Consider the following 16,829-nt stretch of genomic DNA (forward strand, 5'->3'; position numbering starts at 1 on the left):
ATTTTGAAATGATTAAAGATATGCTTCTTTCAAACAAAAAGAAATGCTTCTTTCAAGTTCTCATCATACTATTATTATGGGAAGGAAGAGCACGAAACCCTTCCATGAAATTCAAAAGCATCAAAAATCAAACATGCAGCGCTAGCTGATTTGGCTCAGTGGACAGAGCGTCAGCCTGCGGACTGAGGGGATCCCGGGTTCGATTCAGTCAAGGGCACATACTTTGCAGGGTCCTCCCCGACCCAGGCCCTGGTCAGGGTGTGTGCAAGAGGCAACCAATAGATGTGTTTCTCTCACATCGATGTTTCTCTCTGTCTTTCCCTCTCTCTTCCACTCTCTCTAAAAAAATCAATGGAAAATGTCCTTGTATGAGGATTAACAACAACAAAAAAACAAGACAACAAAAAAAAAATCAAACATGCAAATAGGAAACAAGACAACATTTAAAAAATAATTCTAGTAAAACACAATCATACTAACAAGTGTTGTGTTTGTTTGTTTTAACAGAAAAGAGCATTATGTAAAATAAGGTTTAATTTCGCATTAATTGGCACAAATTCTCCCAAAGTGGGGGCGAGGGCCTCCAGGATTCTTAACAAATCAACAACTAGATTGACCTAAAGTCTGAAAGAAAAGCTTATCAAAAAATACAGCTATTAAAATTCTGACGTTAAAAAAAATGAAACCCCAACTTTTCAGGCAAAAAACTTTCAGAGCATCACAATGTAAGGTTTAATTCTGTATTAAATTGCACAAATTCTCCCAAAGTGGGGGCGAGGGCCTCCAGGATTCTTAACAAATCAACAACTAGATTGACCTAAAGTCTGAAAGAAAAGCTTATCAAAAAATACAGCTATTAAAATTCTGACGTTAAAAAAAATGAAACCCCAACTTTTCAGGCAAAAAACTTTCAGAGCATCACAATGTGTGGTTGTGTCAGTGACATTAATGCTTTGCAACATGTTCATTTACATGCTTTAAGCTGTAATAACATAGTGCCACAGGGTATGTATTCATGTATATTTATAATATAAACATAATTTTCCTTACAGTGCCTATTTCAGTTTTTTTTGCAGAAAATTACTTGGGCTTCAGAACTATCACTGGCAGTTTCCTCCCTTCTCTTTCAGCAAAAACTTATTTTCCAAACAATTATTGCCACCGCCTTCCAAGGGGTCATTTAAGAATCGTGGCTGAGATCTCACACTTTGCAATGTCCTTACGACCTAGGAAAGCGGACTCTTAAGCCCTCAGTGAAGCAATCCCACCGAGTTCGGTCAGATAAGTTTAATTACAAAAGCCTCAAATGCATCCCCAAAAATGAGAAAAAAATATATACAGGCCATTAATTACCTGACATTGGAAGAGGGAATGCTTTCTACTCATATAAGAGCCTCTATTTTTTTTTTTTCCAAAAAAGAAGTTAATAGACTTATGTCTTAAAATCTTTAAAATTGGGTAAATTAAAGAAAAAGCTATAAACAATGTTAAAACATGACATGCGACAGGAAATCATAAATAAAAGGTGAGACTCCTTATATACAAAGTTTTCATAAATCAATGTAAAAATAAATATTTTAATAGAAAAGAGGCAAAATACATAGAATTGGCAATTCAAAAGAAAAGAAAAATTAATATAAAGGAGTCAATGAACAAGGCAAAAAATGTTAAACCCTACTATGATCATCTAAATGCAAACAAATACAATTTCTTACCCAGGAAAGGGGTAAAAGCCTACTTTTCAATTATCACTCAATTTCCTGAACTCCCTTATATACCACTGACAAGAATAGAAATTGTTACAGTATTTGGCAATGTGTTACAAAGCCTTAACTATGTCTGGAAGCAACTCTATTTCTAGACATCTATTCAAAGCAAATTACCACAGGTAAGGCAACATACACACACACACACATACTCACACATGTACACTTACATACAAAAAAAATACCTAAATGCACCCAAAATTAGGAATTGGCTTAATAAATTATTTTCTATTTATAAAACATTTCAGAGAACTATCAAAAGTATCAAAATTATCAGAATATATAAAGTAAAAAAAAGCACGTAATTAAATTACAGAATGAGCCAATTTTTATATTTATATACACTCACAAGCACACACAGGAAAAAATATTAGAAGGGTATATATCCAAACATCAACTAACATTAAATCTCTCTGGGTGGTAAAATTGCAAGCAATTTTTCCTCTTTTCTTTGTGTTTCACTACACTTTCTAAATTTTCTGCAATAACTGTACATGACTTCTGTAGTCATGTTATGTAAAGAATGTACAAGGATTATAAAGCACTGTGAAAATAAGTGTGCAGCCAAAGAATAATCCTTTAAAAGCCAAGCTGAAACCTCTGATAAGAAAGGACTGAGGGCAACCAATCTCCCAGCCTGCTGTGCACGATGGAACCAGCATCGTCTGGAGCTTTTCCTAAACATGGGAATTTCCTCTCTGCTCTAAAGAGAGGCTTTCCACAGATTGAATCTATGTCTCTCATACATGGAGAACTCGGCTCACCCACACTGGGATGAGATACCATAATTTAGAATGACAGGATGCAATATTATATTCACTCAGAGATGGCATTCATTCACTCAACAAATATTTATCTAGTATGTACTATGTGCTGGTCATACCCTCTGAATCCAGTCTGAACCTTACTTAAGGCTTATAAAATAAACGTATGTCCTTCTTATAAGTAGAAAACAGTGAATGGGGGCAAAGGAAAGACTTCTTGGAATGAAGGCTACCTGAGTGCATATTTTAAAAAGGAACGACAAAACAGCATTGCACAGTGAAAAACTTACCTGTTTCTTGAAATATCCGATTGCATATTCATCTGCATATGTGAGGAAGTTCAGGATGTCATGTTTTATATGAAATTCTTTCAAATGATTCATCAGGTGAGTTCCATAGCCCTATGTGGAAGGAAGTTAGTATGTAGACAAATATATTAGGTTCTGAAGAAAAAAAATAAGTCCTACAAATTCATCAAAAAATACCGGTAAGTTTAGGAATTTGTACTTTGATATATTTTACCAATATAATACTAACACAATCTCTTGCATTTCTGGACGTTGAAATAAGTTACAAAACCAAAACATTCAAAATCCTTAAACTGTGATATAATCATTACTTAGAAATACAAGTTTCTGGTTCTTTGAGAAATAACACACGAAGGCTATAAGCTTCAAGTTCAACACTAAAGTCACTGGCTGACTATTAATAAAGTTTTAGGAGTAAATACAGACTATGAATTCCTGCTTATCCTCAAAGTATTTGAGAACCTCAGATGAAAGGAGCGATGTAAACAAACAGCGCTAATCTTTACTGGAATGTTAACTAATCCGAGAGTTTCCTGTGACTGCAAATCAGCAGTTCTTCAACGGCATCATCTTATACACGGGATGTCAACTAGGTCTTATCCAAACCAGGTCCGAGAAGCCCAGAATCTCTGAGAGAGCCCGAAGGCATTAGGAAGTAACTAAAGCGAGTGAATGTTGAAAGAATGAATGATTGAAATATGAAAAACGAAACGCAATTACCAGGTTTCTCAGTGATGTATAAAACTTACAGGAAATCTATAAATTTAAAATGACTGTTTTAGAACCTCATAAAAAGAGAGAAAATCCAAGCATCCAGACACAAATATCTTCACAGGAGTATTTTAAAACTCGGTGACACGCTTTTATAAAGAACTCAAATGCGCTCACAGGTATGGTCTCATGAAACTGTACTACCTCAAGGGAGAGAGGGACCTCTAGAAGCCATCTGGTCTAGTTCTCTATCCCATGTGAGGCTGGAAGTCTACCTCTTCTGGAAATGATTCTCCTACTGATGTTACCCAAGGACATTTTAGCTTTTCCCAAACAAATCACACCACGGACACACTGTGAGTCCAAATAAAACTCAAATAAAAGGATGAATGAAATCCCTCTCTTCTTGAGGACAAGGGAGTTAAGTGGGAAAGATAAACACATAAGCACATAATTAGGGCACAGAGCTGCACTGTTCAATATGGCAGCTACTAGCCACAAGTGGCTTCCGAGCAATTGAAACGTGACCAGTACAAGCTGAGATGCACTGGAGTGTAAAAGACACATCAGGAAAAAAATTCTTAATAATAACAATTTACACTTATTGTATGTCAAAATGACAATATTGTGGACATGGCCAGTTAAATGGACAATATGAAAATTAGTTTCACCTGTTTAATTTTACTTTTTTTTTAAGATAATTTATTGCCCTGACTGATTTGGCTCAGTGGATAGAGAGTCGGCCTGCGGACTGAAGGGTCCCGGGTTCGATTCCAGTCAGGGGCATGTGTCTTGGTTGTGGGCACATCCCCAGGAGGGAGTGTGCAGGAGGCAGCTGATCGATGTTTCTCTCTCATCGATGTTCTAACTCTCTATCCCTTTCCCTTACTCTCTGTGGAAAATTAATAAAATATATTTATAAAAATAAGTAAATAAAGATAATTTATTGTTAAATGAAGAAGTCACAAAATGGAGGGGGACACAGGTCAAAGATAAATTTATAATTATACTTTTTAAAAATATAGACACTAGAGCCCCAGCCGGTTTGGCTCCGTGGATAGAGCATCAACCAGAGGACCGAAGGGTTCGATTCCCGTCAAAGGCACATGCTCAGGTTCCAGGCTCCTCCACAACCCAGGCCCTGATCAGGGTGTGTGCAGGAGGCAACCAATTGATGTGTTTCTCTCACATCAATATTTCTTTCTGTCTTTTCCTCTCCCTTCCACTCTCTCTAAAAATCAATGAAAAAATATCCTCAGGTGCGGATTTAATAAAAATAAACATATAGACACTAGAAATTTTTAAATTATATGTGTGGCTTGCATTTGAAGTTCACAATATATTTCTTTTGCGCAGCATTGATACAGAGGGATATATCTGTACCTATAACAGAGAAAAAGGCTATAAGATCATTAAGGGGGAGAAGGAAGAGAGTACAGAAGGTAAGAATATGTGTGAGCGAGGCCTTAAAAGAGTTATATCATATGGGAAACAAGGTAAGGCAATAGATTGGCAATATAAATGTAAGGAAAAATAAACCTATACAAAAGATATAGAAAAGTGGGCTTACAACCTAGGGGTACAAAGAAGCTTCTTTAAAAAAACATAAAATGCAAAAGCATATGCCGGAACCGGTTTGGCTCAGTGGACAGAGCGCCGGCCTGCGATCTGAAAGGTCCCAGGTTCGATTCCGGTCAAGGGCATGTATCTTGGTTGCGGGCACATCCCCAGTAGGGGGTGTGCAGGAGGCAGCTGATCAATGTTTCTAACTCTCTATCCCTCTCCCTTCCTCTCTGTAAAAAAATAAAAATAAAATAAAAATTAATAAAATATATATATATTTTAAAAAATGCAAAAGCATAAAATAAAGGACTAATTTACTAAGTAGACTACTTCAAATTTTAAAACCTTAAAGATATCATAAGATATCCTAAACAAAAGACAAGTGACGGATTTGGAAGGGTATAATTGTAACATGTATTATAAAGATTTAATATCAAAAATACATAATTATCTTCTATAGGATCAATACCAGAAAAAGAGAGACAGCCTTAAAAATATTGTCAGAGGAAAGGAATAAGCAATAAATATTACTGACAAATATAAAAATGATATATGATCTCAATAGTAATCATAGCACTCCATCAGGAGAAGCAATATTTCACTCAATAGTATGAAAATTTCTTTTTTCTTTTTAATCCTCACCTGTTTTCATTGATTTTTTAGAGAGAGAAAGAGGGGAGAGATAGATGCTTCGATCAACTGCCTCCCACATGTGCCCCAAACGGGGATCAAACCCCCAACCTTTTGGTGTATGGGATGACACTCCATCCACCTGAGGCACCCAGCCAGGGCAGTATACTCAAATATCTTTACAGCTCATGGTACCTAGTGTCAGTAATAATAGGGGGACATGGTACTCTCAACACCACTGGTGAAAATGTAAATTGGTAAACCCATTGAAAAGGGCAACCTGGGAACAATTTTTTTAATTTAGAGAAGCCACATTCATTCATGCAGCAATTCTACTTTTCAGTGTCCAGAAAAACATTTACAAACAGCGTAAATATTGTCAATAGGGAAATGATTACATAAATTACGATGCATCCACATTATGAAATATAAAATAGCTCCCTATCTGTACTGTTCAGTGGAAATCTCTGCAATGATGGAAAAGTTCTTTATCTATATGGTAGCCATTAGTTGCACTGTTGGCTATTGAGTACTTGAGTGACTAAAAAACTGAATTTTACATTTTATTTCATTTTAATTGAGCTAAATATAAATTTAAATAACTATATGTATGCAATGAATTTGAAGGATCCCTGAGACATAATGCGAAGTTTTTTTTAGGTAGGTACACTATGAATTCTATTTACAATGACTACAGAACACACAGTCACCTATTACACAGAGGTACATTCCCAAGCATGTAAATCAGTAGAGAAGCAACTGGAAGGATGCTCACCAAGCTGACAATAGTGGGGCGGCAGGGACTTGAAGGGGGAGTGGTATTTTTGTTTATCTGAAAATGTATTTGTGAATGAGCTGTCTAATTTTAAATTATTTCTAAAGAAAAATTTTAAAACTGGAGGAAAGAGAAGGATTGACTACTTGGAGGGAACTGCCTGTGCATATATATAGTAATGTCTAGAGATCAGTAGGAAATACGTTTTCTGATGAAATTCACTTTAAGATAGATGTGATTGATGCAAGAAAGCTAGGCTTTTGTTGTATATACCATCTATCTAGTAAGGAATTAAGAGAACTATAAATTTCCCCCTTTCACCCACAATCCAATGATTTGCCTAAGAACAACAACTATTTTTTCTTTTGCAAACAGCTTCACAAAACCTACCTATATCAGTGGTCACCTCTCCAAAGAAATTTTCCATAGTCCTAGTTGCTTGGGAGTATGGCTTGTGTCTTTTAACTTGAATCCTCTCTAGCACTGTGACTGGCATTGGTGGTAGCTCAAAGACTTCTTTGGTTAAAGAGGCATTGCCAACATTATGCTATGAGAAGCAAATGTTTAGATTTCCACCCCAGAACTATTTCCCCTGTTTGTAGGCCTTTATCTTGAATTGCCACCAGAAGGATTCTTTTCCAAATCTGCCTGGTAACTTCAGTGTTTATTTAAATATTTATTATAGTAAACAACAGTAAACAAGTATTAGGTATGTAACTTCCCAGTTGCATGTAATATCAAATCCAAATAATTCTTAGTTGAGGAGACAGTCTCAAGCCAGGTGAGGAACTTCTCAAATATTATCTTGTGTGTCCTTTGAGCAAGGTAAATTCACATGCAAATCCCACTTCAAGCACTCGCAGGAATTTGGTGGTAAGCATACTACTCCAAAATGAGTGGACACAAATTCTAAAGTATCATTTAGCCAAGATTTTTAATGTATTAAAGAAACATTTAAAACCACTTATGAACACTGTTTTCACAAATGGGTGTTACCGAGCACTGGATTCTACCAAGCTCATCCATTCTATCCAGTTTTAAGAGGATAATCTTTTTTTTTTGTTCCTAAACTACCGTTAATAAGGCACAAAAAGTTTTGGGTTTTTTTTACTAGTTCTTCCTACTGAGTTTGTGATGTTTGGCCACCTTCCTTCAAGTCTTTAGAAAATTACATGGTTTGAGGGGAAAAAAATAAAGTGCCCTTCTGGAAAGTAATAAGACAAAGCATCCAATTCATATTAAATACCTTTAGTTTCCCTCTGGTATCCCTAAAAGTGTCCAAGTCAACCTTAATCAACCTTTCCAAACAAAGTGGTTGGTGTAGCTTTCTTTGAAAACAAAAATTATGCAATCTTTTTTTTCTGAAATCATAAACCAGGGATTGATTTGCCAGCCCCTCTCCCTACGAAAAGCCAAACAAAATTTTCTTTTTAAGTAAGTTCCTAAACTCTGGACATTTGGAATTGTTTCTCACTTTGGCTAGAGGAAAATAAAATTTTTTAAAAAAGGTAATCGCAACAACAACAGCACCGTCTAAAGACACACCGTCAGAACCTCTTAAAAAAGAACTAGACGTCAGTTTCAAGCAAATTTGAGCCCTCACTTTTCCGGTCAGAATGACAAATCTAAGACTAATGAATTTTGCCCTTGGATGCTTAGTACTCTGAGCCAAAAGCAAAAAGCCCCATTTGTGCTTTGTGAGTATAAATAAGCTCAGTGGCTATAACTGGCACCGTGAGCAGAGTACGGCTGTTAATGAAAGCAAAGGTACCCACAGTACTAGCTGTAGCCTTCAAGCGGAGAATGATTGCTTCTAGAGACTTATTCTTGCTTTCTGCCAATGGCATTGCTTCTTTGTATCTGCATGAGGCAGCAATGCTCAGACCTGCACTGTCCAAGACGGGAGCCATGGGCCACATGTGCCCAGGCAGCATCTGAAATGTGACAATCTCTAAGAGCCGAGACAATCTCTAAGTGTAAAATACACACTTGATCTCAGAGACTTAGTACAAAACAAAGCATGAAGACTGTCTCATTCATAATTCTTCGTAGCATTGAGTATCTTTGCAATGACAATACTTTGGATATACTGGGTCAGATGAAATAGATTTTAAAAATTAATTCCGCTGTCTTTTTAATGTGGCTGCTAGAATACGTAAGATCGCATGTGTGCCTCACATTTGCCCATCACAGTGTATTTCACTGGACAGCGCTGCCTCAGACGTTGGCTGATTTTTCTCAGCAGCCATCTAATCCTGAGCTGCTTATCTCTCCACCACCCGCCATACATTTGCATGATATTCTCTAGGGCTCCCCAAATACCAAATGAATAATCTTCTAAAGACACATTTCCTGCCTCCATTTCCCTAAGGGCAGCAGAATAGAACACAATCTAAGCCAGATCAGAGCTCTTACTGCCCATGGAGGGTCTAGTTTATTCCAGTCAGGCTGTGATACCAACCTTGATATCAATAAAACAGCCAGAGTTCCTGGGGAGAAAGGGACCTAGGCCAAGAATAATCAGGGAAGTAAATTAGTCTCACACACACACACACACACACACACACACACACACACACACCACCCTCTAAAAACACTACATTCCAAACCCAGCATGAATACTTCTGAAACGTAGCCATAAATTTCAAATTTTTCACAGCTTCCCTTATGGAATTTCTTTAGTACCTGCCATCGGTGAGGGACAAAGGCATAAGAAATCTTCCTGAAGTGTAAGCCACCTAGATCATCTTCCTAATCCACATCACACCATGTCCTTGCTGATGGTTCTCCTTCTCTAGTTGTGTGTGTGTGTGTGTGTGTGTGTGTGTGTGTGAATCCATGAGTAAATTAACAATGAACACTGTGATTTATTTTCAATCATCCTTCACTTGCCAGACTATACCTGAGTTTGGGGCTGTGCAGTGTCCCTGTACTTTGTCCCAAGGTCCAACAGAGCCTTGGTAGAAGCACACCTGTTGGAATGTGGAACATTTATTCTCCTCAAGCACATACACATACACTCAAGTGAGAGGATGCTTCTCAGAGAGTCCTGAACTCCACTTTGACCCTTCTCTGGACATGGCCCAGGGCCCTTCCCCATCTCTGCAGCTTTAGTTAAGAAATATCACATTCTGCCCTAGCCATTTTGGCTCAGTAGATAAAGCGTTGGCCTGCAGATTGAAGGGTCCCGGGTTCGATTCCGGTCAAGGGCATATGCCCGAGTTGCAGGCTCAATCCCCAGTAGGGGGCCTGCAAGAGGCAGCCAATCAATGATTCTCTCTCTTCATCGATGTTTCTATCTCCCCCTTCCTCTTTGAAATCAATAAAAATATATTTTAAAATATATATATATATCACATTCTGCTTTTCTTCTAAGACCTTGGGTTACCCTTACCTTGACTTGCTCATTTGATGTTACAGCACAGAAAACAATCTCCGTGAATCCTTGGGATGGAAACATACGGAAACAGATACCACCAATAACACGGCCATCTTTAATTAAAGCAAGGGTTTTGTGTTTCCTGGAAAAATAAGATTATATCAAAGTTTTACCTATCTTGGTTATATAAATATACTTTTGAGGGGGTGTTCCTTATTAACCAACCAGGAAGGAGTGGGCAGTGTTTTTCTTGCATTTCTACAGAAACCTCCTTTACCTAGTCACTATCTCACCAGACCATTCTTAATGTGGGCTTTTAGAGCAAGCTTGCCCGTACAAGTCTTCATCAGAGATTCCACCAGAACAAAATGCCAGCTACCTGAGAATGCTCTGAGGTTTACAAATAAAAAACAGAGTACATGTTCCAGTACAGGAACAGGGGTACCCCCAATGTCAAGGGGTCCAGGGTTGGGGGCTAAGAAGAGAGTACGAAGTCATGGACAAAGTGGCATATGCTTCTGAAAATTAGCCTTACTCAGAAATATTATGGAAACATTATGGAAAAGAATACAAAAGCCACATGTACAACTTGCCATACCTTGCATCACAGAACCCTGTCTTGACCTCTTTTCTGTCTAAAATGTCACTCTAATTGTCATATGCATAAATCACAGTCCCCATAGGCTATTGGGCTCTATATATTAAAATACATCCAATTAGGGAAGTTTAGGTGTTGGGGGTTTTTTGAAGTTTTTTTTAAAGAAATGAATTTTCAAAGTAAACTTGTCTGATAACCCAATAATTTGCCCAGACCCAGGCCACCATGGTACCTAGTTAAGGCACCAAAATCAAGAATGTTTTGACTATTAAAAAAGTGGGGCATCTTCTTAGTGTTTATATTCTTTCATTGCTACAATGAATGAAGCATAGGATAGTCAGCAGCCACTTGAAGCACAAAGCTTCATGATTATTAACAAAAAGGTTTGTGAATTGTTGAAAAATTAATTTTAATGCCGTAGACAAGGCAATTAATTTAAGGGAATCCCTGTATCCACCATGTGACAAGAGGCAGCAGGATTCAGTGGTGGCCCATGGCTGACTTTCACTTTCTGAGTAGTTCCTCTTTCATTTAAAAAGGTAATAAGAAAAGAAGGAAGAGCAAAGCACCACTTACGGGTCAAAGACAAGCCGTGTGATGTACTCTTTGGGCATTCGGGGCAGCTGATGGGAGAACACGTTCTGTAGACCCACCAGCCACATCAGGATCTTCTTGTTGGGTTTCTGGTTCAGGGAATTGCCGACCACGTGAAACTCAATCACACCCCTGCGCTCTTCCATCCTGGCTGCCTCATCCCTGGCCGAATGTGCTGACAGAAGATTGTTCTGGGGTGCAGGAGACAGGAAAAAATTACACAGAGCTCTTCTCTGAAGAGGACAACTGTTATGGCTTAAATTTTTCAAGATAGAAAGTCGAGGAGAAGTGACTTGAACTGTGTGAGACATTGAGTAAATTTCCCTGTGATGTGATATTCATCAAGGGGAAATCACCTCTCCACCCCGCCTTTCCTGCCCTTCCCTACCCTGACCACCGAGTTAAAAGCAAACTAGGGTAGCACAGCACACTAATTCTCAGTGATTCTATCCCCATTTTGGACAGCTAGAGTGGCTAGGAGAGCAGAAGAGGTCTACCAGCTGGCTGCCGGGTTTACCCCGCTGACCTCTGGTCCAACCATCACTGCAGGGTCCGTGATGGTAGACATGACCTCGTGGATTAATTCCATTGGAATATCCCCCATAACTCGGGGTTTCTTGGCCTCCTCCAAAACATGAGAGTCATTCATTTTCCTCTTTTCTCCTGTAATGACCAGAATAAAAGGGGAAACAATGGGTTATTTTAAACACAAAGCAGATGACATATGTTGACTAATCCAACCAATTTTCTAATAACACTAATAGGTATGAATGTCAAATCTCCATTTACCCAGAGAAGAGGTGCAGTGGAAGGTAGAAAAAGCAGGGAGAAGGTCACGATAGCTGCCAACCATAGATCCATTCTGAACACGTTCTATTTTCTATGATAATTTTTAACTTGATATAGGAGTTATTAAAGCATTCATTTCTTCATTTGTAAATGCAAGGAGTTACTCCAATTATCATTCATTATTAGTCTCTAATTTAGTCCCTTTGTGGTCAGGGAACATACATACCATGTAATAACAAAATGGCAACAATTTTTGAAACTTGATTTATGGCCTAAAACATGACCCATTATTTATAAACGCATAGTGTCTTCTTGGAATAAATGTGTATTTTCCAATTTTAATTTTTATTTTTTTTTTAAATATATTTTATTGATTTTTTACAGAGAGGAAGGGAGAGAGATAGAGAGTTAGAAACATCGATGAGAGAGAAACAGCGATCGGCTGCCTCCTGCACACCTCCCACTGGAGATGTGCCCACAACCCAGGTACATGCCCTTGACCGGAATCGAACCTGGGACCTTTCAGTCCACAAGCCGACGCTCTATCCACTGAGCCAAACCGGTTTCGGCTATTTTCCAATTTTTAGAGCAATGATCTCTATATGTGCATTAGATTAAGTTTGTTGATCATGTTTTCAGGACTCCTATATTATTACTGATAGTTTTGTCTGCTTGATCTATGAGTTATTCAGACATGTTTCTTTGTTTTCAACTATTAGTTGATTTATTTGTAATTCTGTTAATTCTCTCATATATGTACGCGTATATATATATGTATATATATGTATTTGTATATATATGTGTATGTATATTATGTCTGTATATATTTGAAATATACTAGTGAAATGGTGTGTTGTTTTGGGGGGTTTTTTGGCTGGTGAATTTGATTTTTTCATTCTTTATCACTCACGATGCTTTTTTGCCTTAAAATGATGGCTGACAAAGTGAGCAGGGCCATTCTCAACGTGCCACATGCTGGGAAAGGCCAGGCAAAGACAAGAAAAACTTTCCCCCATTTTCCTTACTAGAGTGTATGGTATCTTTTTGTCTTTTTCTACTATCATGTGTGGGGATTTTTTTCCTTATTTTTTTTTCTCTGTCATAACATGTACTTATTTTTACATACAAATTAAAATTTTCCTGTGATGTGATATGCATCAGTATGAACATGTTTTTAAAATGTATATGGTCTAATCTAACTGATTCTTCAGGAGTGAATCCCACTAAGCACGTCTCCATACGGTCATCTCCCTATCTTTAGTTAAAAAGGGAAAGAGCAATGTCGAGTATCTTGTCCAAAGGAGCTCAGCCACCAACCAGGCAACACACAGAATAAGTGACCTATTATAATAAACGATTATAGTTTTGTTTTAAGGCTCTGCATTTTGGGTTGATTTGTTACACAGCAATAACTACCCAATACAGCTCAAAGTCATTTCCAGCCATCAAAATCCTGGCCATGAACGATCTGTAGTTGGTTTAAGTCTACCTCTGGAACGTCTCATACTACAAAAGAACTTGTAGGGCAAATCACAGCCGTCTACTGTGCCCCCTACGTGCCTACCTGGATTTGCCTCAAGCCCAGACGAGCCTTTGCCGGAAGGACTGCTGCTCCCACCATTCGGCTGCTCAAGGGAAGATGAGTTTGAAGTGTATGAAATTGTCCCAGCCACAGGAGGTGGGTTGATGACTGCCAAGAAAAGAAAAAGAAGGTATTGGATGACTCTTTTCTTGGGCAATGAGGAACCAAGTGCATGTGAGATCACCCCATTCCTGCCCAACACCACAAAGAAGTCATCTTTAAAATAAAAGAAATAGGGTCGATGTGAGCATGATAATGAAGACAGTAATGGATTATAACCCACTGAAGAGAAGAGAAATATCTCAGTCCATATTGATAAAATCCTAAATGAACAGGCAAATAAATAAATGGGGAGAAGGTAAAGCTCTTCCTTACAGAAGAATGCCAACAAATAAATAAGATAGGAATGATGGCAGCCAGCGTATAATAATTGATTCAGGGACAATCATCGGTGCAGGCTAAACCTTATGAGTACAATTCTGACATGACAGGACAGTTTCTAAGTCTTTCCCCCACACAAGTACTTTTTTTATTACAAAAGAAAAATGGTAGCATTGCAGTGGAGAAACCTTGTAAATACCACCTACAAACTTTAATGCCAACAATAATGGGAGAGGCCAACATTATGCACCTCCTGATAGGACGCAAAATTGCCATAAACCACATCATTGAGATAAGAGGCAAAAATGGAAAATAGCCTATAGATTAAATAATAAGGTGTAACCTTGCATCAAGGTAAAAGTTCCTTACTTTGATAACTATATTCGTTAAGTAAGAGAATGAAATGGCCTTGTTCTTGGAAGATACCCACTGAAGTCAGTAAGAAGGCATGACGTTTGCAAGAAAATCATAGATAGGTAGAAAGGTAGGTAGGTAGGTAGGTGATAGACAGACAGACATAGATACAGGGATATTTACAGAAACAAGGAGAGAGAGAGAGAGAAGAGAAGAGAAGAGAAGAGAAGAGAAGAGAAGAGAAGAGAAGAGAAGAGAAGAGAAGAGAAGAGAAAGCAAATGTGGCAAAATTTTAATAATCAATGAATCTAGGTAAAGTATACACAATATACAAAATTTTTATTCTACTCTTTTAATTTTTCTGTACTTTTGAGACTATTTCCAAATACAACTTTATTTTAAAGCCTTTGTAAGGAATAGGATGTTGCTCTGCTGACTGGCTGCTGATGAGGGATACAGACATTTTCAGTGACTCTGATCACGTAGAGGACCGAGCATGGCAGTGCAGACAGATGTCCAGAGAGAATGTTCATCTAAGTTTCAAGGCAGCCACAGTTCAGTGTGCCGAGTACATTCCCAGCAGCCAAGACAGTGACGGAATAAGTAACCCAAGCAACAGAGAGACACCAGTCCCAGCACTCTCCACTGAACAGCAGTCCGCATGCAAAGACTCAGAATATACTGAAGTGCCAGGCTACATGGTGTTCCTTCCCGCATACAGGCCCCCTGACTTGCAAAGTACACTGGAGTGGTGCTACACAAAGAGGAAGCTCTGATGATTCTGCAGACATCTGAGTACCTTGCAGACCTTCAGAGCCATCATTATGAATGGCATTTATCACACTTGCATAGATGTGCAGACGTGCCAATTAAGTCGACGATTACACTCTTCTTTCCCCAAAGAGAACACACGGCAATTAAAGCAGAACAGAAGACAGCCTGTCTCTGACGGCTCCGGGTAATGCTGAAGAGTACAATCCCGCTTAACTGGGTTACAACCTTAGCCACAGAAATAGACACGTAATTCCCAGAGGGATAGAGACAACTTCTGCTGCCTTTTCCATCCTGTGCTAGGATAGATAATTTGCTGGAAATGGAACAGACCAGGTAGTGTTTTGAGTAGGCAAGGGTCAGGGGGATTTTTGAGCAGGGAGGGTCTCTCCGGAAGATCCTCCACAAAAGAGCCAGGTTGACCCTACTGAATAGCTTTGGTGTCCCCCTGCCTGAAGGAGGAAACTGTTCTTCACTCACTCCTTCCACAAGCATTGGCCTGCACATTCCCAACGCACAGCAAAGTAGCAGGATGTAGTGGTCAGAGCCCTGGCTCGTAATGCAGTCTGGTGTTTAGGAATTAGTCAGACCCGAGGGGCAAAACCCAGTTTTATCACTTAACGAGATCTGACCTTGGGCAACACTCATCTATATAAAGGGGATAATAATAGCAACTTCCCAGGCTTTGTGCTAAGGCTGAAAGCAAACTTCACAGGCAAGCACTTAATGGAAATATTGATTATTATTATTGTGGCAAAACTGGGTCTCTGACCCTCCAGGGTCACGCTCATAGAAAAGACCTACAGAAAAACGTGGGCCTCAGAGAGCATGAGGTACGCATGTATGACACCGTTATTCTCAAATACTGCTGCACACCAGAATCACCTAGGGAGCTTTTAAAATGTCCAGGCCGCACCCTAGGCAAATTACACTGCACACTCCTGGGAAGGGACTCAGCAGTTAGAATTATTTTAAATCACCATGGGTGATGCCTTGTGCAGCCAAGTTTGAGAACCAAGGATAGGATATAGTCAAGGCTCGGTGAAAGTGGGGAAGATGGGAGATCCAGTCCTGGCTAGAAGGCACAGGAAAATTAGGAAGGGGTTTGTGGAGAGATGCCATTTGCAAGCTAGCAGAGAGAAAGACAGATAAAATGGACAGCACAGGGCAATCCCGAGTCCGTGCCCAGTTACCACAGAGAACATCCCCGGGAAATGCAGGTCTGAAGGGAGCATGTTCTAGGCACAGATAGACCCCAAAGCTCTACAGGTTTTGGACCAGAGAGAGATGAGATCACATTCTATGACCTATAGTTTAAAAAAGAAAAAAAAAAAAAAAAGATGTTTTTGGTAACAAGAATGCGAACAGAACGGGTTTGACCCAAAACAAAATATCTCATTCTTTAAGTATTCTGCTTTGAATTTAAATATATTTATACTCAAACTTGGGCTGTAGATGAAAAAACACACACACATACACTTTTAACCACCTTCTCAAACGTGTGAATCTGGGTAAAGAAGCCAGACTCAAAAAGTCATGTGCTATGTGAATGACCTTCTAGAAAAGACCCCCCCCCCAAAAAAAAACTATAGGAAAAGAAAAATCTGTGGTAGCCAGTGCTGGGGGTAGGGCAATGAATGGACTCCATAGAGTACGGCAGAATTTTCTGGGTGATGTAATGGTCTATATCCTGATGATCACACAACAATATGTATTTGTCAAAATTCACAGAACCATTTACTAAAAAGGGTGACTTAATTATTTATTTACCTTTTTTTTTTAATCCTCACCCAAGGACATGCTTAGAGAAAGGAACAGGGTGGGAGGGAAGGAGAGAGAGAGAGAGAGAGAGAGAGAGAGAGAG

At 38.8% G+C, this 16,829-nt stretch overlaps 1 protein-coding gene across 2 annotated transcripts in view; it reads right to left on the reverse strand.

The window, feature by feature from the left end:
- KAT2B (K(lysine) acetyltransferase 2B) overlaps positions 1–16,829 on the reverse strand; it is a 78,588-nt gene that overhangs the window by 11,799 nt on the left and 49,960 nt on the right. For both annotated transcript variants that reach the window (XM_015568076.1, XM_015568077.1), the window contains exons 8-12: positions 13,442–13,567; positions 11,615–11,751; positions 11,071–11,279; positions 9,912–10,038; positions 2,821–2,931 (exon numbers count right to left, since the gene is read on the reverse strand). In XM_015568076.1, the coding sequence (XP_015423562.1) occupies positions 2,821–2,931; positions 9,912–10,038; positions 11,071–11,279; positions 11,615–11,751; positions 13,442–13,567 (710 nt within the window). The remainder of the gene's footprint in view (positions 1–2,820; positions 2,932–9,911; positions 10,039–11,070; positions 11,280–11,614; positions 11,752–13,441; positions 13,568–16,829) is intronic.

The sequence above is a fragment of the Myotis davidii genome, unplaced genomic scaffold, assembly GCF_000327345.1.
Source record: "Myotis davidii unplaced genomic scaffold, ASM32734v1 scaffold962, whole genome shotgun sequence".
Lineage (NCBI taxonomy): Eukaryota > Metazoa > Chordata > Mammalia > Chiroptera > Vespertilionidae > Myotis > Myotis davidii.